The 21859-nt window shown below is 40.6% G+C and overlaps 1 protein-coding gene across 1 annotated transcript in view; it reads left to right on the top strand.

Annotated features, from left to right (window-relative positions):
- NECTIN2 (nectin cell adhesion molecule 2) overlaps positions 1–21859 on the top strand; it is a 134543-nt gene that overhangs the window by 89775 nt on the left and 22909 nt on the right. Inside the window, 1 exon segment of the mRNA XM_053691069.1 lies at positions 1854–1914. Within this exon segment, the coding sequence (XP_053547044.1) occupies positions 1854–1914 (61 nt within the window).

Genomic DNA, 21859 nt, shown 5'->3' with positions numbered 1-21859 from the left:
ACTTGAGACTATATAGCCTTGCTTTTCAACAAAGTACACCAAAAGAACAAAGTAAATTGGAAAGTTTGTGAAAACTGTATGATCTTTCTGAAGAATGAAAAAAATGCGAGTTGTGTCCTTTTTCTTTTTAAAATACTCCATAAAATACTTAAAGGGACAGTAAAGTCAAAATTAAAGGGACAGTCAAGTCAAAAAAAAAACTTTCATGTTTCAAATAGGGCATGTAATTTTAAACACCTTTCCAATTTACTTTTATCACCAATTTTGCTTTGTTCTCTTGGTATTCTTAGTTGAAAGCTAAACCTAGGAGGTTCATATGCTAATTTCTTAGACCTTGAAGGCCGCCTCTAATCTAAATGCATTTTGATAGTTTTTCACCACTAGAGGGCATTAGTTCACGTATTTCATATAGATAACATTGAGCTCATGCACATGAATTTACCATGGAGACAGCTCTCATTGGCTAAAATGCAAGTCTGTCAAAAGAACTGAAATAAGGGGGCAGTTTGCAGAGGCTTAGATACAAGGTAATTACAGAGATAAAATGTGTATTATTATTACTGTGTTGGTTATGCAAAACTGGGTAATTGGTAATTAAGGGATTAGCTATCTTTTAAAACAACAAAAATTCTGGTGTTGACTGTCCCTTTAAACTTTCATGATTCAGACAGTGCATGTAGTTTCAAACAACTTTCCAATTTACTTCTTTAATCTAATGTACTTTTTCCCCCCCTTGGTATCCTTTGTTGAAAAGCATACCTAGGTAGGCTCAGGAGCAGCAAAGCACTACTGGCAACTAGCTGCTGATTTTTGGCTGCATATACACATATATGCATCATGTCATTGGCTCACCCACTGTGACTAGCCAACTCCCATTAGAGCATTGCTGCTCCTTCAACAAAGAATATCAAGACAGAGACTAAAGCAATTTTGACAATAGCAGTAAATTGGAAAGTTGTTTAAAACTATATGCTCTATTTAAATCATGAAAGAAACATTTTGCGTTTCATATCCCTTTAGTTAAGAATACTTAAAGGGACAGTGTACACAATTTTTCATATAACTGCATGTAATAGACACTACTATAAAGAAGAATATGCACAGATACTGATCTAAAAATCCAGTATAAAACTTTACTTAGAAACTCCCAGTTTAGCACTGTTGATGAGGTCAGACTTGGAGATTCAGTGAAAAGGGCTGGGAAAGGAAAAAGAGCAGACACCCCCTCCCCTGCATATGAAAAGACCCATTACACAAACAAGAGAAAGCAGACATCAGTATACGTCTAAAACATTGGGGCTTGGTTAGGAGTCTAAAAATCAGCACAATGTACAAAAACACTCCCTGAGGGGCTAAATAAATGGATCATCTACAAAACATTTATGCAATGAAAAATGTTGTGTACAATGTCCCTTTAAAAACATTGCACTGCTTATTATTTGTATTGCCTGCTCCTCCTGTCACTAATCTTTGGCAAATTGTGCTTTCCTCACTCCCCCCAAGCGGTACCAGAGTGAGGATGGCACAATGCTAATGTGAGTCTGCACAGAGCAAGAGAGGTAAAGAAGGGAGAAAGGGAATTAAATAATAAAGATAGGAATTGGTTATACATGAAGAGGTATCACATCCAGCATCCCCTGCCCCACTGACATATAGTGCCGTGTTAAACGTCATGGTCTAGAACCGCCCTTTCTATAATGCCCTGGTTTTTTTGTTTGTTTTTTTACTCACAATATAAATGTGCTCATTCCTAAACTTTGCAGATATTATTTTTTTCACCTTTTGTTACATTGTCCTCTTCCCAATCTTTTCTCCATTCTAAACCACTCATCATATTTGTATTGCTCTTGCAGGTTTGAGGGTCCTCCAGCGTATAAGCCACCCCCTCCAACTTTAAAGATACAAGCAGAGACGGTAAGTCACATTGTGTCTTTGTAATTTATTGCCACTTGTGATATGTCCTTACACTATGATCTCTCTGCTTTTCTTCTATTGCAAAATGTGTTTATTTATACACTTTCAAAAGTACATAACTACACAAAATGTGGTAAATGCACCATCTATGTTTAACACTTGCAACAAAAACATTCTGTTATGAAAAATGACTACCTGCAGTGGGATACTAGTGAGTACATTTTGGTATCTTTCCATACCAACCACTCCCTGCAATGCTTTATACTTCTTCCTGACACACAGATATATAAGTGTTTAAAAAAGAGAATCAAACGAAATTGAAGTTGAGATGCAATTATCTAAACCAAATCTTCTTGTACTTTCTGAAGTTTAAATAGGCTGGCAATATATGAGATGTTTGGCAGTTATTGCTTTATTATTATTATCGGTTATTTGTAGAGCGCCAACAGATTCCGCAGCCCTATAAACAAAGGGGGAGTACAACAAAACATTTATAGGAATCAAACGGGTAGAGGGCCCTGCCAAGAGTTGCACTGTTGTAGTCAGCTCTTAAGAAGGTGATCTACAAAAAGCTGGACTCTTAGGCTTACATGGTAAGGGGGTTCAGGGGATAGCAATGGAGGAGAGGAACTGTTATTAGGAAAGGTTAGTGTAGGTTGTATGCATCCCTGAACAGTAGAATCTTTAGGGAGCTTTGGTTTGCACATGGAACTCTAAAACCAGCAAGATGGTTGATTTAGTTAAAGGGATATTAAACCTACTTTTTTCTTTCTTTTAGGATTCAGATAGAGCATGCGATTTTAAACAGATTTCCAATTTATTTCTATTATTACATTTGCTTAATTCTTGTGGTATCCTTTGTTGAAGAAACAGCATTGCACTACTGGGAGCTAGCTGATCACATCTGATGAGCCAATGACATGAGGCTATATGTGCAGTCACCAATCGGCAGCAAACTCCTAGAAGCTCCTGAGCCTACTTAGGTATTCTTTTCAATAGAGGATATCAAGAGAACAAAGCAAATTAGATAATAGAAGCAACTTGAAAAGCGGTTTAAAATGACATGCTCTGGTTGAATAATGGAAGGAAATGGTGGGTTTCGAGTCCCTTTAATTCACTTTTCAAACATCCAGAGGTTGGAGGATCATACACAGTTAATATTTTTTTATTACATTTTTGCTAGAGTAGAAGAGGGAAAATGTAAATGCTTGAGTTACAGATGTGATCTAAAGCAGAGAGATCCTGAGTCAATGGCTCCTGAAGTGTCATAACGATTGAATTTAAAGAGATATGAAACCACAAAAAAAATCTTTTGTTATTCAGACAGAGCATACAATAAAAAAACTTTCCAATTTACTTCTTTTATCAAATTTTCTTTGTTCTTATGGTATTCTTTGTTGAAGAGATACCTATGTCGGTGTCTGGAGCACTACATGGCAAGAAATAGTGTTGCCATCTAGTGCTGTTGCAAGTTTACGTCCCTGCCTTTCAACAAAAGGTACAAAGAGAATGAAGAAAATGTGATAACAGAAGTAAATGAGAAAGTTGTTTAAAACTGCATGCTCTATTTGAATCATGAAAGAAAAATGTTAGGTTTCGTGTTTCTTTAAAGGGACACTGAACCCAAATTTTTTCTTTTGTGATTCAGATAGAGCATGCAATTTTAAGCAACTTTATAATTTACTCCTATTATCAAATTTTCTTCATTCTCTTGGTATCTTTATTTGAAATGCAAGAATGTAAGTTTAGATGCCGGCCCATTTTTGGTGAACAGCCTGGGTTGTTCTTGCTGATTGGTGGATTAATTCATCTACCAATGAACAAGTGCTTTCCAGGGTGCTGAACTAAACAAATAGCTTAGATGCCTTCTTTTTCAAATAAAGATAGCAAGAGAATGAAGAAAAATTGATAATAGGAGTAAATTAGAAAGTTGCTTAAAATTGCATGCTCTATCTGAATCACAAAATATTTTTTTTTTGGGTTCAGTGTCCCTTTAATTAATCAATTGCTGTTACCTATTGTAATGTCACAGTGCAGGCTGCAATTCTGATGCTAATAAAATTAGTATGGCTGATAATACCTATTATTAAAGTGATGGCAAAATCTCCCCTTTATAAAAACAGATTTGGAATGTTACTGATTTTTTTTTTAAAATGGAGTTTTAATTCATCAGTTAAAATGAAGATGAGCTAGAACTTACTTTTTAATATAGATATGAAATTCCAATACCCCCGCTCCGCCGCCTACTTCAAAAGTACATTTTTCTGTGAACTAACGGTTTGAATTGTTTTCCAATCAGCGTTCTCCCCTTATGGCACTTTTGTTGTACCTAGAGTGCTGATTGGACAACAATTCAAACCTTTAGCTCACAGAAAATTTGACATTTGAAGTGGGCGGCGGACGTGGGGTATTTGAATTTTATATCTATATTAAAAAGTTAGTATTAGCATACCTTCATTACAAACTCCATCTAAAATATCACTTACATTCCAGATCTGTCTTTATAAAGGTGATAGTTTACCATCACTTAAAGTGCCAGCAGTTGTCTGCATTCCCTAGTTGTACTCTAGCTATGTGTTTATCCTCTGAGGGGTTAAACACATCGACTTGCAGTTTTGCTAGTGATTACAATTGCATGTAATTTTTTTTACATTAAAATGACCCTTCAAGAAAAACTAAAGTCATACACTTTTAAGTCTCCTTGTGGGGAAACCAGGATATAATGTGTTTCATTGTGTATATGACAATACTTAAAACTAAAAACAATAACAGTATAGTGATATAACTGGCAGGATATAACCAAACATATTACAAAATTTATGAAGGTAAAAAGGTACAATATCATGCATGTTCCACTAATAAATGGTGTACCTGTCAAGAAGCCGAAGGTCAAATAGATACTGTGATATATGTAATAGGTTTTAAACCTATTCTTCCATAAGGTGGTAAGATTCCACAAGCCATTACTCCTGGGATTCAACTCATTAGCCACTAGGAGGAGGCAAAGATTACTAAAATTACAAGAGTACTTAATCCTTCCCAAATTTCTGGTATGCCAGTCTTATTTTTGCCTCTACAGGTGGAAAGTGAATAATTAAGGTTTTGGTAGTGCAATGGTTAAATATTTTGCCTCACTGCAGTCTCTCTGGGGTAATAGCGTGTTTTCTTTACCACAGACCGTTTTTTCTTTGTGCTGCAGTTTTTTCTCCATAGAGGGGTTACGTTTACAAGTTTCACTGAGCCGGGTATATAGAAAAAAATATTTCTCCAACATTGGTGTGTCCGGTCCACGGCGTCATCCTTACTTGTGGGAATATCTCTTCCCCAACAGGAAATGGCAAAGAGTCCCAACAAAGCTGGCCATATAGTCCCTCCTAGGCTCCGCCCACCCCAGTCATTCTCTTTGCCGTTGCACAGGCAACATCTCCACGGAGATGGTTAAGAGTATGTGGTGTTTAGTTGTAGTTTTTTATTCTACTATCAAGAGTTTGTTATTTTAAAATAGTGCTGGTATGTACTATTTACTCTGAAACAGAAAAAGATGAAGAATTCTGTTTGTGAGAGGAAGATGATTTTAGCAGACAGTAACTAAAATCCCTTGCTGTTTCCACATAGGACTGTTGAGATGAAGTAACTTCAGTTGGGGGAAACAGTTAGCAGACTTTTCTGCTTAAGGTATGACTAGCCATATTTCTAACAAGACTGTGTAATGCTGGAAGGCTGTCATTTCCTCTCATGGGGACCGGTAAGCCATTTTCTTAGTCTCAAGCAGAATAAAGGGCTTAATATGGGCTATAAAACTGGTAGACACTTTTATGGGCAAAATCGATTGCTTTATTTGGGCATTTTATACATGTTTATGCTGGTAATTTACACTTATAAACTTGGGGAACGTTTTTTAACGTCAGGCACTATGTTAGACACCTTTTCCAGTCAGGAAGGGCCTTACCAGTTATAGGCTGAGCCTCATTTTCGCGCCATTACTGCGCAGTTGTTTTTGAGAGCAAGACATGCAGATGCATGTGTGAGGATCTGAAAATAGTTGGAAAAGCTCCTAGAAGGCGTCATTTGGTATCGTATTCCCCTCTGGGCTTGGTAAAGTCGCAGCAAAGGCTGTAGCTGGGACTGTAGAGGGGTTAAAACTGTAACCGGCTCCGGTTTTGTTATTTTAAGGGTTAAAGCTCTGAAAATTGGTGTGCAATACTTTTAATGCTTTAAGACACTGTGGTGAAATTTTGGTAAATTTTGAACAATTCCTTCATATTTTTTCACATATTCAGTAATAAAGTGTGCTCTGTTTAAAATTTAAAGAGACAGTAACGGTTTTGTTTTAAAACGGTTTTTGTGCTTTATTGACAAGTTTAAGCCTGTTTAACATGTCTGTGCCTTCAGATAAGCTATGTTCTATATGTATGAAAGTCAATGTGTCTTCCCCCTTCAAAATTGTGTGATAATTGTGCCATAGCGTCCAAACAAAGTAAGGACAGTACTGTCACAGATAATGAAGTTGCCCAAGATGATTCATCAGATGAAGGGAGTAGACATGGTTCTACATCATCTCCTTCTGTGTCTACACCAGTTTTGCCCACGCAGGAGGCCCCTAGTACTTCTAGCGCGCCAATGCTTATTACCATGCAACAATTGACGGCTGTAATGGATAACTCCATAGCAAATATTTTATCCAAAATGCCTGCATATCAAAGAAAGCGCGATTGCTCTGTTTTAAACACTGAAGAGCAGGAGGGCGCCGATGATAATTGCTCTGTCATACCCTCACACCAATCTGAAGGGGCCATGAGGGAGGTTTTGTCAGATGGGGAAATTTCAGATTCAGGAAAAATTTCTCAACAGGCTGAACCTGATGTTGTGACATTTAAATTTAAATTAGAACATCTCCGCGCACTGCTTAAGGAGATGTTATCTACTCTGGATGATTGTGACAACCTGGTCATTCCAGAAAAATTATGCAAGATGGACAAGTTCCTAGAGGTTCCGGTGCACCCCAACGCTTTTCCTATACCCAAGCGGGTGGCGGACATAGTGAATAAGGAGTGGGAGAAGCCCGGCATACCTTTTGTTCCCCCTCCTATATTTAAGAAATTATTTCCTATGGTCGACCCCAGAAAGGACTTATGGCAGACAGTCCCTAAGGTCGAGGGGGCAGTTTCTACTCTAAACAAGCGCACTACTATTCCTATCGAGGATAATTGTGCTTTCAAAGATCCTATGTATAAAAAATTGGAGGGTTTGCTTAAAAAGATTTTTGTACAGCAAGGTTACCTTCTTCAACCCATTTCGTGCATTGTTCCTGTTACTACAGCAGCGTGGTTCTGGTTCGAGGAACTAGAAAAGTCGCTCAGTAGAGAGACTCCATATGAGGAGGTTATGGACAGAGTTCACGCACTTAAGTTGGCTAACTCTTTTATTTTAGATGCCGCTTTGCAATTAGCTAGATTAGCGGCGAAAAATTCAGGGTTTGCAATTGTGGCGCGCAGAGCGCTTTGGCTAAAGTCTTGGTCAGCGGATGTATCATCCAAGACAAAATTGCTTAATATTCCCTTCAAGGGTAAAACTCTCTTTGGGCCAGAATTGAAAGAGATTATCTCAGACATCACTGGGGGAAAGGGCCACGCCCTCCCACAAGATAGGCCTTTCAAAGCCAAGAATAAGTCTAATTTTCGTTCCTTTCGTAATTTCAGGAACGGACCGGCCTCTAATTCTGCATCCTCTAAGCAAGAGGGTAATGCCTCACAGACCAAGCCAGCCTGGAAACCGATGCAAGGCTGGAACAAGGGTAAGCAGGCCAAGAAGCCTGCTGCTGCTAACAAAACAGCATGAAGGAGTAGCCCCCGATCCGGGACCGGATCTAGTGGGGGGGCAGACTCTCTCTCTTTGCTCAGGCTTGGGCAAGAGATGTTCAGGATCCCTGGACACTAGAAATAGTTTCTCAGGGTTATCTTCTGGAATTCAAGGAACTACCCCCAAGGGGAAGGTTCCACATGTCTCACTTATCCTCAAATCAAATAAAGAGACAGGCGTTCTTACATTGTGTAGAAGACCTATTAAAGATGGGAGTGATACACCCAGTTCCAATGAAGGAACAAGGAATGGGATTTTACTCAAATCTGTTCGTAGTTCCCAAAAAAGAGGGAACCTTCAGACCAATTCTGGATTTAAAGATCCTAAACAAATTTCTCAGGGTGCCATCGTTCAAAATGGAAACCATTCGAACGATTCTACCTACTATCCAGGAAGGTCAATCTATGACTACCGTGGATCTAAAGGATGCGTACCTACATATTCCTATCCACAAAGAACATCATCCGTTCTTAAGGTTCGCCTTTCTGGACAAACATTACCAGTTTGTGGCCTTCCCATTCGGGTTAGCCACTGCACCAAGGATTTTCACAAAGGTACTCAGGTCCCTTCTAGCGGTTTTAAGACCGAGGGGCATTGCAGTAGTACCATACTTGGACGACATTCTAATACAAGCGTCGTCCCTTTCAAAAGCAAAGGCTCATACAGACATCGTTCTGGCCTTTCTCAGATCTCACGGATGGAAGGTGAACATAGAAAAAAGTTCTCTGTCTCCGTCGACAAGAATTCCCTTCTTGGGAACAATAATAGATTCCTTAGAAATGAGGATTTTTCTGACAGATGTCAGAAAGTCAAAACTTCTAAGCGCTTGTCAAGTTCTTCATTCTGTTCCACGCCCTTCCATAGCTCAGTGCATGGAAGTAGTAGGGTTGATGGTTGCAGCAATGGACATAGTCCCTTTTGCGCGAATTCATCTAAGACCATTACAACTGTGCATGCTGAAACAGTGGAATGGGGACTATACAGACTTGTCTCCAGTGATTCAAGTAGATCAGAAAACCAGAGATTCACTCCGTTGGTGGCTAACCCTGGACCACCTATCCCAGGGAATGAGCTTCCGCAGACCAGAGTGGGTCATTGTCACGACCGACGCCAGTCTAGTGGGCTGGGGCGCGGTCTGGGAATCCCTGAAAGCTCAGGGACTATGGTCTCGGGAAGAGTCTCTTCTCCCGATAAACATTCTGGAACTAAGAGCGATATTCAATGCTCTCAGGGCTTGGCCTCAGCTTGCAAAGGCCAGATTCATAAGATTCCAATCAGACAACATGACGACTGTTGCGTATATCAATCATCAGGGGGGAACAAGGAGTTCCCTGGCGATGAAAGAAGTGACCAAAATAATACAATGGGCGGAGGATCACTCCTGCCACCTATCTGCGATCCACATCCCAGGTGTGGAAAACTGGGAAGCGGATTATCTGAGTCGTCAGACATTCCATCCGGGGGAGTGGGAACTCCACCCGGAGATCTTTGCCCAGTTGACTCAATTATGGGGCATTCCAGACATGGATCTGATGGCGTCTCGTCAGAACTTCAAGGTTCCTTACTACGGGTCCAGATCCAGGGATCCCAAGGCGACTCTAGTGGATGCACTAGTAGCGCCTTGGACCTTCAAACTAGCTTATGTGTTTCCACCGTTTCCTCTCATTCCCAGGCTGGTAGCCAGGATCAAACAGGAGAGGGCCTCGGTGATCTTGATAGCTCCTGCGTGGCCACGCAGGACTTGGTATGCAGACCTGGTGAATATGTCATCGGTTCCACCATGGAAGCTACCTTTGAGACAGGACCTTCTTGTTCAGGGTCCATTCGAACATCCAAATCTGGTCTCCCTCCAGCTGACGGCTTGGAGATTGAACGCTTGATTTTATCAAAGCGTGGGTTTTCAGATTCTGTGATAGATACTCTGGTTCAAGCCAGAAAACCGGTAACTAGAAAGATTTACCATAAAATATGGAAAAGATATATCTGCTGGTGTGAATCCAAGGGATTCCCATGGAATAAGATAAAAATTCCTAAGATTCTTTCCTTTCTACAAGAAGGTTTGGATAAAGGATTATCTGCGAGTTCTCTAAAGGGACAGATTTCTGCTTTATCTGTCTTACTACACAAACGACTGGCAGCTATGCCAGATGTACAAGCATTTGTTCAGGCTTTGGTTAGGATCAAGCCTGTTTACAGACCTTTGACTCCTCCCTGGAGTTTAAATCTAGTTCTTTCAGTTCTTCAAGGGGTTCCGTTTGAACCTTTACATTCCATAGATATTAAGTTGTTATCTTGGAAAGTTTTGTTTTTGGTTGCTATTTCTTCTGCTAGAAGAGTTTCTGAGTTGTCTGCTCTGCAGTGTACTCTGCCCTATCTGGTGTTCCATTCAGATAAGGTTGTTTTGCGTACTAAGCCTGGTTTTCTACCAAAGGTTGTTTCCAACAAAAATATTAATCAGGAGATAGTTGTACCTTCTTTGTGTCCGAATCCAGTTTCAAAGAAGGAACGTTTGCTACACAATTTAGATGTAGTCCGTGCTCTAAAATTCTACTTAGAAGCTACAAAAGAGTTCAGACAAACTTCTTCTTTGTTTGTCGTCTATTCTGGTAAACGGAGAGGTCAAAAAGCAACTTCTACCTCTCTTTCCTTTTGGCTTAAAAGCATCATCCGATTGGCTTATGAGACTGCCGGACGGCAGCCTCCTGAAAGAATCACAGCTCACTCCACTAGGGCTGTAGCTTCCACATGGGCCTTCAAGAACGAGGCTTCTTTTGATCAGATATGTAAGGCAGCGACTTGGTCTTCACTGCACACTTTTGCCAAATTTTACAAATTTGATACTTTTGCTTCTTCGGAGGCTATTTTTGGGAGAAAGGTTTTGCAAGCCGTGGTGCCTTCCGTTTAGGTAACCTGATTTGCTCCCTCCCTTCATCCGTGTCCTAAAGCTTTGGTATTGGTTCCCACAAGTAAGGATGACGCCGTGGACCGGACACACCAATGTTGGAGAAAACAGAATTTATGCTTACCTGATAAATTACTTTCTCCAACGGTGTGTCCAGTCCACGGCCCGCCCTGGTTTTTTTAATCAGGTCTGATGAATTATTTTCTCTAACTACAGTCACCACGGTACCATATGGTTTCTCCTATTTTTTCCTCCTGTCCGTCGGTCGAATGACTGGGGTGGGCGGAGCCTAGGAGGGACTATATGGCCAGCTTTGCTGGGACTCTTTGCCATTTCCTGTTGGGGAAGAGATATTCCCACAAGTAAGGATGACCCCGTGGACCGGACACACCGTTGGAGAAAGTAATTTATCAGGTAAGCATAAATTCTGTTTTTATTATTGTGCTTATATGCTATTGGTGTTCTCCATTGCCTTTTAATAACTTTATTTCTCGTCCATTCTTAAGACCCACATTTTTATTTAATGTTTTATGTTATTAAAACCATTTAGTGGTTTTATTATTATTAATGGTATTTAATTATTTGTTCTGGTATTTGATTAATAAGATGGAGCCTAATGGAACTGTCCCACTTATTTATCACTAAACCCTTTAAAGGGTGGATCCACTGATTATTTGTCTACCCAGTTTAAGTGTGTTTTTTGCAAACTTGTAGTTGTGACTCTTACAGGCATGCTAACCAACCTACTGCTGCTCTTGTCTCTAAAGGTATTTGTCCTCCCTCTGTCTCCTTCATACAGGGGAGGGCTTCAGATTTTGCTTCTGGATTTATTGATTTTGTGCACTATTTCTGAGAAGTCGGCGGCCATGCCTTCTACAAGTAAGCATAAAGAGTCTCTGACAAACAAGATACAGCTGTTTGTTTCTAGCCTTCTTGAATCTTAAAGGGTCTTCTGAAGGTGAAGTAGTTTCAAATGATCAGGAGTCAGTTGCTAATCAAGATACAGAATCCTCCTCTTTTATGTTCAAGCCTAAACATCTTCGCACTTTACTAAAGGAGTTTTTATGTATTTTAACAGTACAATACTCCAACCGTCTGAGGAAAAATCCATCAAACAATTGGATTTGATTTTCAGACCTTCTGTTAACGTACCAGTGTTTTTTTTTCTGTTCCAGTAGCAATTACTAAGGTAATTACCAAATAGTGGTATAACCCTGGTGTTCCTTTTAATACATTCTCAGCGTTTAAGAGGATGTTTCCATTTTCAGCTTATAGTATATAGCTTATAATTTCCACTTTATCTAAATGCACTACCCTACTTTATAGGGTTTTTTAAAGATCTACTATCCTCTAGATAGAAAATTAGAGCATTTCTACAAGTGGGTTACTTGTTTAAGCCAGCAATCAATATTGCTTTTGTTGACGTTGCTTCAACTCTTTGGTGTGACAATTGTTCTATCAGATTTCAGAAGTTTCTATACATGTAGATCTTCAAGACCGTGTGAAACTAAGGTCAGCAAATGCTTTTTCTCACTTGTCTGTAATAAGAGTTCAAGATATTTTGGTGGCCCCATCCATACCTGGACAATATCCTGGTTCAAGCTTCATCTTTACCTTTAGCAGAATCTCATTACAACAGTAGTTTGTTGTTTCTTTGCAAATATGGTTGGAGAATTAATGTTTAAAAGAGCTCTTTCTCCTCAGGCCAGAGTGTATTTTCTTGGAGACATTATAGGCTCCATTTCAATGAGATTTTCTTTAAAGGGACAGTCTACTCCAGAATTATTGTTTAAAAAGATAGCTAATCCCTTTATTACCCATTCCCCTGTTTTGCATAACCAACACAGTTATATTAATATACTTTCTCTTGTTAAGTGTATCCAGTCCACGGATCATCCATTACTTGTGGGATATTCTCCTTCCCAACAGGAAGTTGCAAGAGGATCACCCACAGCAGAGCTGCTATATAGCTCCTCCCCTAACTGTCATATCCAGTCATTCTCTTGCAAGCCTCAACCAAGATGGAGGTCGTAAGAGGAGTGTGGTGTTTTATACTTAGTTTATTCTTCAATCAAAAGTTTGTTATTTTTAAATGGTGCCGGAGTGTACTGTTTATCTCAGGCAGTATTTAGAAGAAGAATCTGCCTGCGTTTTCTATGATCTTAGCAGAAGTAACTAAGATCCATGGCTGTTCTCACATATTCTGAGGAGTGAGGTAACTTCAGAGAGGGAATGGCGTGCAGGTTTTCCTGCAATAAGGTATGTGCAGTTAATATTTTTCTAGGGATGGAATTTGCTAGAAAATGCTGCTGATACCGAAGTAATGTAAGTAAAGCCTTAAATGCAGTGATAGCGACTGGTATCAGGCTTATTAATAGAGATACATACTCTTATAAAAATGTAATATAAAACGTTTGCTGGCATGTTTAATCGTTTTTATATGTATATGGTGATAAAACTTATTGGGGCCTAGTTTTTTTCCACATGGCTGGCTTGAATTCTGCCTAGAAACAGTTTCCTTAGGCTTTCCACTGTTGCAATATGAGTGGGAAGGGCCTATTTTAGTGCTTTTCTGTGCAGATAAAAATACTGACAGAGACATCCAGCTTCTTCCTGCATGTTCCAGGACTTCTCTGGAGGGCTCAAAAGGCTTCAAAGTCGTTTTTAAAGGGAGGTAAAAAGCCACAGTAGAGCTGTGGCAGTTGTTGTGACTGTTTGAAAAAAAAAAAACAAAAAAAAAAACGTTTTTGTCTTTTATTATTCAGTTTTGGGTATTAAGGGGTTAATCATCCATTTGCAAGTGGGTGCAATGCTCTGCTAACTTGTTACATACACTGTAAAATTTTCGTTAGTGTAACTGCCTTTTTTCACTGTTTCAAATTTTGACAAAATTTGTGTTTCTTAAAGGTGCAGTAACGTTTTTTATATTGCTTGTAAACTTGTTTAAAGTGTTTTCCAAGCTTGCTAGTCTCATTGCTAGTCTGTTTAAACATGTCTGACACAGAGGAACCTACTTGTTCATTATGTTTGAAAGCCATGGTGGAGCCCCATAGGAGAATGTGTACTAAATGTATTGATTTCACCTTAAACAGTAAAGATCAGTCTTTAACTATAAAAGAAATATCACCAGAAGATTCTGACGAGGGGGAAGTTATGCCGACTAACTCTCCCCACGTGTCAGACCCTTCGCCTCCCGCTCAGGGGATGCACGCTAATATGGCGCCAATTACATCAGGGACGCCCATAGCGATTACCTTGCAGGACATGGCTGCAATCATGAATAATACCCTGTGAGAGGTATTATCCAGGTTGCCTGAATTAAGAGGCAAGCGCGATTGCTCTGGGGTTAGGAGAAATACAGAGCGCGCAGATGCTGTAAGGGCCATGTCTGATACTGCGTCACAATATGCAGATCATGAGGACGGAGATCTTCAGTCTGTGGGTGACATCTCTGATTCGGGGAAACCTGATTCAGAGATTTCTAATTTTAAATTTAAGCTTGAGAACCTCCGTGTGTTGCTTGGGGAGGTATTAGCTGCTCTGAATGACTGTAACACAGTTGCAGTACCAGAGAAATTGTGTAGGCTGGATAAATACTATGCGGTACCGGTGTGTACTGATGTTTTTCCTATACCTAAAAGGCTTACAGAAATTATTAGCAAGGAGTGGGATAGACTGGGTGTGCCTTTTTCCCCACCTCCTACATTTAGAAAAATGTGTCCAATAGACGCCACTACACGGGACTTATGGCAGACGGTCCCTAAGGTGGAGGGAGCAGTTTCTACTTTAGCAAAGCGTACCACTATCCCGGTTGAGGACAGTTGTGCTTTTTCAGATCCAATGGATAAAAAATTGGAGGGTTACCTTAAGAAAATGTTTATTCAACAAGGTTTTATTTTACAGCCCCTTGCATGCATTGCGCCTGTCACGGCTGCGGCGGCATTCTGGTTTGAGGCCCTGGAAAAGGCCATCCATACAGCTCCATTGACTGAAATTATTGACAAGCTTAGAACACTTAAGCTAGCTAACTCATTTGTTTCTGATGCCATTGTTCATTTGACTAAACTAACGGCTAAGAATTCTGGATTCGCCATCCAGGCGCGTAGGGCGCTATGGCTTAAATCCTGGTCAGCTGACGTGACTTCGAAGTCTAAATTACTCAACATTCCTTTCAAGGGGCAGACCTTATTCGGGCCTGGTTTGAAGGAAATTATTGCTGACATTACTGGAGGGGTAAGGGTCACACCCTTCCTCAGGACAGGGCCAAAGCAAAGGCCAAACAGTCTAATTTTCGTGCCTTTCGAAATTTCAAGGCAGGTGCAGCATCAACTTCCTCCGCTTCAAAACAAGAGGGAACTTTTGCTCAATCTAAGCAGGCCTGGAAACCTAACCAGTCCTGGAACAAAGGCAAGCAGGCCAGAAAGCCTGCTGCTGCCTCTAAGACAGCATGAAGGAACGGCCCCCTATCCGGTGACGGATCTAGTAGGGGGCAGACTTTCTCTCTTCGCCCAGGCGTGGGCAAGAGATGTTCAAGATCCCTGGGCGTTGGAGCTCATATCTCAGGGATATCTTCTGGACTTCAAAGCTTCCCCTCCACAAGGGAGATTTCATCTTTCAAGGCTATCTGCAAATCAGATAAAGAAAGAGGCATTCCTACGCTGTGTGCAAGACCTCCTAGTTATGGGAGTGATCCATCCAGTTCCGCGGACGGAACAAGGACAGGGTTTTTAGTCGAATCTGTTTGTGGTTCCCAAAAAAGAGGTAACCTTCAGACCAATTTTGGATCTAAAGATCTTAAACAAATTCCTCAGAGTTCCATCTTTCAAAATGGAAACTATTCGGACCATCCTACCCATGATCCAAGAAGGTCAGTACATGACCACAGTGGACTTAAAGGATGCCTACCTTCACATACCGATTCACAAGGATCATCATCGGTTTCTAAGGTTTGCCTTTCTAGACAGGCATTACCAATTTGTAGCTCTTCCCTTCGGGTTGGCTTCAGCCCCGAGAATCTTTACAAAGGTTCTGGGCTCACTTCTGGCGGTTCTAAGACCGCGAGGCATAGCGGTGGCTCCGTATCTAGACGACATCCTGATACAGGCGTCAAGCTTTCAAGTTGCCAAGTCTCATACAGAGATAGTTCTGGCATTTCTGAGGTCGCACGGGTGGAAAGTGAACGAGGAAAAGAGTTCTCTATCCCCACTCACAAGAGTCTCCTTCTTAGGGACTCTTATAGATTCTGTAGAAATGAAAATTTACCTGACGGAGTCCAGGTTATCAAAACTTCTAAATGCTTGCCGTGTTCTTCACTCCATTCCGCGCCCTTCGGTAGCTCAGTGTATGGAGGTAATCGGCTTAATGGTAGCAGCAATGGACATAGTGCCATTTGCGCGCCTTCATCTCAGACCGCTGCAATTATGCATGCTGAGTCAGTGGAATGGGGATTACACAGATTTGTCCCCTCTGCTAAATCTGGATCAAGAGACCAGAGATTCTCTTCTCTGGTGGTTGTCTCGGGTACACCTGTCCAAGGGTATGACCTTTCGCAGGCCAGATTGGACAATTGTAACAACAGATGCCAGCCTTCTAGGTTGGGGTGCAGTCTGGAATTCCCTGAAGGCACAGGGATCGTGGACTCAGGAGGAGAAACTCCTTCCAATAAATATTCTGGAGTTAAGAGCGATATTCAATGCTCTTCTTGCTTGGCCTCAGTTAGCAACACTGAGGTTCATCAGATTTCAGTCGGACAACATCACGACTGTGGCTTACATCAACCATCAAGGGGGAACCAGGAGTTCCCTAGCGATGTTAGAAGTCTCAAAAATAATTCGTTGGGCAGAGTACCACTCTTGCCACCTGTCAGCAATCCATATCCCAGGCGTGGAGAACTGGGAGGCGGATTTTCTAAGTCGTCAGACTTTCCATCCGGGGGAGTGGGAACTCCATCCGGAGGTGTTTGCTCAGTTGATTCATCGTTGGGGCAAACCAGAGTTGGATCTCATGGCGTCTCGCCAGAACGCCAAGCTTCCTTGTTACGGATCCAGGTCCAGGGACCCAGAAGCGACGCTGATAGATGCTCTAGCAGCGCCTTGGTTCTTCAACCTGGCTTATGTTTTTCCACCGTTTCCTCTGCTCCCTCGACTGATTGCCAAAATCAAACAGGAGAGAGCATCGGTGATTCTGATAGCACCTGCGTGGCCACGCAGGACTTGGTATGCAGACCTAGTGGACATGTCATCCTTTCCACCATGGACTCTGCCTCTAAGACAGGACCTTCTGATACAAGGTCCTTTCAATCATCCAAATCTAATTTCTCTGAGACTGACTGCATGGAGATTGAACGCTTGATTCTATCAAAGCGTGGCTTCTCCGAGTCAGTCATTGATACTTTAATACAGGCACGAAAGCCTGTTACCAGGAAAATCTACCACAAGATATGGAGTAAATATTTTTATTGGTGTGAATCCAAGAATTACTCATGGAGTAAGGTTAGGATTCCTAGAATATTGTCTTTTCTCCAAGAGGGCTTGGACAAAGGATTATCAGCTAGTTCCTTAAAGGGACAGATTTCTGCTCTGTCTATTCTTTTGCACAAGCGTCTGGCAGAGGTTCCAGACGTCCAGGCATTTTGCCAGGCTTTGGTTAGAATTAAGCCTGTGTTTAAACCTGTTGCTCCCCCGTGGAGCTTAAACTTGGTTCTTAAGGTTCTTCAAGGAATTCCGTTTGAACCCCTTCATTCCATTGATATTAAACTTTTATCTTGGAAAGTTCTGTTTTTGATGGCTATTTCCTCGGCTCGGAGAGTCTCTGAGCTATCTGCCTTACAATGTGATTCTCCTTATCTGATTTTTCATGCAGATAAGGTAGTTCTGCGTACCAAACCTGGGTTTTTACCTAAGGTGGTTTCTAATAAGAATATCAATCAAGAGATTGTTGTTCCATCGTTGTGCCCTAATCCTTCTTCAAAGAAGGAACGTCTTTTACATAATCTGGACGTAGTCCGTGCCTTGAAGTTTTACTTACAAGCTACTAAAGATTTTCGTCAAACATCTTCCCTGTTTGTCGTTTACTCTGGACAGAGGAGAGGTCAAAAAACTTCGGCAACCTCTCTTTCCTTTTGGCTTCGGAGCGTAATACGCCTAGCCTATGAGACTGCTGGACAGCAGCCCCCTGAAAGGATTACAGCTCATTCTACTAGAGCTGTGGCTTCCACCTGGGCCTTCAAAAATGAGGCCTCTGTTGAACAGATTTGCAAGGCTGCGACTTGGTCTTCGCTTCACACTTTTTCAAAATTTTACAAATTTGATACTTTTGCTTCTTCGGAGGCTGTGTTTGGGAGAAAGGTTCTTCAGGCAGTGGTTCCTTCCGCTTAATCCTGCCTTGTCCCTCCCATCATCCGTGTACTTTAGCTTTGGTATTGGTGTCCCACAAGTAATGGATGATCCGTGGACTGGATACACTTAACAAGAGAAAACATAATTTATGCTTACCTGATAAATTTATTTCTCTTGTAGTGTATCCAGTCCACGGCCCGCCCTGTCCTTTTAAGGCAGGTCTAAATTTTAATTAAACTACAGTCACCACTGCACCCTATGGTTTCTCCTTTCTCTGTTTGTTTTCGGTCGAATGACTGGATATGACAGTTAGGGGAGGAGCTATATAGCAGCTCTGCTGTGGGTGATCCTCTTGCAACTTCCTGTTGGGAAGGAGAATATCCCACAAGTAATGGATGATCCGTGGACTGGATACACTACAAGAGAAATAAATTTATCAGGTAAGCATAAATTATGTTTTTTACCTCTGTGATAACCTTGTATCTAAGTCTTTGCAGACTGCCCCCTTATTTTAGTTCTTTGGCAGACAGGCATTTAGCCAACCAGTGCCCTCTGACTTGTAAATCCACAAGCGTGGTCACAATGTTATCTGTATGGCACACATGAACTTATGCCCTCTAGCTGTGAAAAGCTGTAAAATGCATTGAAATAATGGGCGGCCTTCAAGGTTTTAGAAATTAGCATATGAGCCTACCTAGGTTTTGCTTTTAACAAAGAATACCAAGAGAACAAAGCAAATTTGATGATAAAAGTGAATTGAAAAGTTTTTTTTAAAATTGCATTCCCTATCTGAATCATGAAAGTTTAATTTTGACTAGACTGTCCCTTTAAGAGATCAAGGTTACAGACAATATGTACAAAACTTAAATCTATTTCCTACTCTACAGTATCCCTATGCATGTACGTTTTTAGGTCAGATGATTGCAGCATCATATGCTATTTAATTTGCTTGGTTTTCTCATGAGACCTTTTCAACTTTATGTGCTTAGTCAATAGTGCCAGGCTACTCTCAGCTTTCTCAAATGATCATTTTGGATTCCAAAACAAAGCAATTTCTATCCCAGTGGATAGATTACCATTCCTTCACCTGGGGGCATTTTTTGTCCATTCCAACTTGGACTCTGGTTGGGGTGTTATATGGGGTTCAGGAAAACACATGGAATTTAGTCTCCTCAGGAGGCAAGGTTACCAATAAATGTCTTGGAACTATGTACTATCTTCAGGATATTTTAGAGGTGTCCTCTGCTGAAAGACGAGAATTAACTAAAATTTTCATTCAGACAATGTCACTGCAGTGACCTATATCAATCATCAAGGCCAATAGAATGCTTGAATGAATTGGTAGAGGTATTTTCAGCAGAAATAGTAAGGTTCTTATGCCACTTTACAGATCACTAGTTAGGCCTTATCTTGAGTATTGTGTGCAGTCCTGGAGGCCATTTTCCAGAAGCTTTACATTCCTGCTTTTACATAAAGATAGCAAGAGAACGAAGAAAAATTGATAATAGGAGTAAATTAGAAAGTTGCCTAAAATTGCATGCTCTTTCTGAACCCGGAAAGAAAAAAAAAGTGGTATTAGTATCCCTTTAAGTACTTTTGGAGTTTTGGGATTCTTGCCAGGAGTTAAATCCCAGGAGTAATGACTAATGAACTCTCACCACCATGAAATAAACAAATTTTTCAGGTGAGCATAAATTTTGATTTTCAATTTACTTTGCCAATTTTGAGATAACAAAGTGGTTGGGCTTGTCTTGTTAATATCTCCCTCTTGTATAAATTCAGTGAATATATGGAGATCATTTCAACAATTATCTGCTCCTTGTCCCACACTGTCCTCCCACTGAATTGCTGCAACATGTGCACACCGAACACTCTTATGTGCAATGGCACTCTTACAGGCCTGCCGCTCCATACATAAGGAATACTGGGCATACCGGGCAGGCCTGTAAGAGTGTGCAGCATAGCATGTTGGGTTGCGGCCCACCAGCAGGGAGCATCTGGACTGCAATTAGTATTGGTTTTGCTACTCCTGCAAAACAGGGTTCACAGTGTAAGGAACATACAGTATATGGATTTGCCTTTACAAACATGGTAGCAGTTTCTAATATTGCCATCACAGCATAGCTGAACAGAAAACCCTGCTATATGTGTACAGGAAGGCTATGCAAGTGCTGATTTTCTGGTGCTGACTAACCAATGGGGACGATAACTCACAATCGCAGAAAAGCGGCTTCTTTTGCTCCTTTGTGGCTGCTGCCTCAACTTCTGCTGATTTCAATCAGCCAAAAAAGGCACTGTTGAAATGGGGGGCCTTATCTCAGCATTTGACCTGGGGCCCAGTTTTGCCCCTGCTCACAAACATCTATTCTGCTCAAACATCCTGGGGCAGCATTGCACTACTGGGACTTGGCTGAACACGTGTTGAGCTAAAGACAAGAGGCAGCCATCAATCACCAGCTAGCTCCCAGTACTGCGTTGCTTCTCCTGATCCTACCTAGGTATGCTTTTCAATAAAGGATACCAACAGAACTAATTAAATTTGATAACAGAAGTACATTAAAAAGTACCATGAAATTATACCTTTTGACTTTTGTTCATTTAAACATGTTAAAATACTTTGTATAAAATAAGGTTAAACTAAAGCTGTTTAAACGTATTCTGATATAATCAAGGCATATATGATTGTACACAGTCATGGATCAGCTTGCTTTCTGGTTTATAAGGACAAGTCCCACATTTCTATTGGTGGCCGGGTATAAGATTCCTGCCCTTTTTTTAATTTGTGACTCCTTTTGGAACTTGCTGGCTGTGTGGACATTTGCATGCATGTGGCTCAATAGTTTTCAAGTTAATGCCATTCTTGGTCATGCACTTGTGGTAATTTTTGCACACGCATTTGTTTACATGTATGTACCTTTCATTTTTATCCACCTTTTTTTTTTAAAGGTTATTTTGACCTGAAATAACAATAAAAAATGATTAGTAGTTTGAACCAAGAGAAGTTCTGCCATAAAATCAGCCTTTTTCTTTACACTGTAGAGTGGTCTAACTACAGGTCCCTGCCATTCTAGGGCCTCGCTCATACACTACTTTTGTATTCCCACTCTCCCTTGCCGTATCCATGAAATGAGAAATGGCTGAGGATAGTATAAGGAATAGGGTGAAATCAGCTTGAATGACAAGACAAATTACCTTGTCATAATGAAAGCAGCCAGGGGGCTGAGTGGCAACAAGTTCTAAACATCCATGTATTGGCTAAAAACAAAGAGACAGGGAATCTGCAAATGAGAGAAGTCGGAGAAGTCTGCTTGTCTGTCTGACAGGCATACAACTTTCCATGAAAGAACAACTTTTTCACGGTTAGGCTTGCAGAGAGTGAACCCGTTAGAAGAGGCTTGGGTAAATGGCTTGATTGACAGCAAATACTCTGTGTCCAATAACAAAGGGTTTAGCAATACGCCCACTCAGCAAATGGTCTGATATAAACATGACCAAGGCTGCTGCCCACAACAAATATGGTGCAAACATAATCAAATAATTGCTGTAGTAAATTGTTAAAAAAAAAAAAAACATCTGCAACACATTTGCATTTATATCCTGCAAAGTTAAAAACAGTAAGATGTTATTGGAATAAATAACCTAACAAAAACAAGATTTCATTAACTTTATCTTGTTCTTTATACCTAAATACTTTTTCTAAAACAGATAATTAAAAAATATGGAAAAATAAATTAGATTTATCAATCATATAATAAATCAATATTATCATTATAATATCTAATAACTGATGCTTTGGGGGCTGCCAATAAGGACTAGGAACGTCACTGCATATTTGCCTTTATTTAGT

Source organism: Bombina bombina, chromosome 8 (assembly GCF_027579735.1).
Source record: "Bombina bombina isolate aBomBom1 chromosome 8, aBomBom1.pri, whole genome shotgun sequence".
Lineage (NCBI taxonomy): Eukaryota > Metazoa > Chordata > Amphibia > Anura > Bombinatoridae > Bombina > Bombina bombina.
The sequence above is the reverse complement of the archived record's forward strand: the minus strand, read 5'-3'. Positions and strand labels throughout refer to the sequence as shown.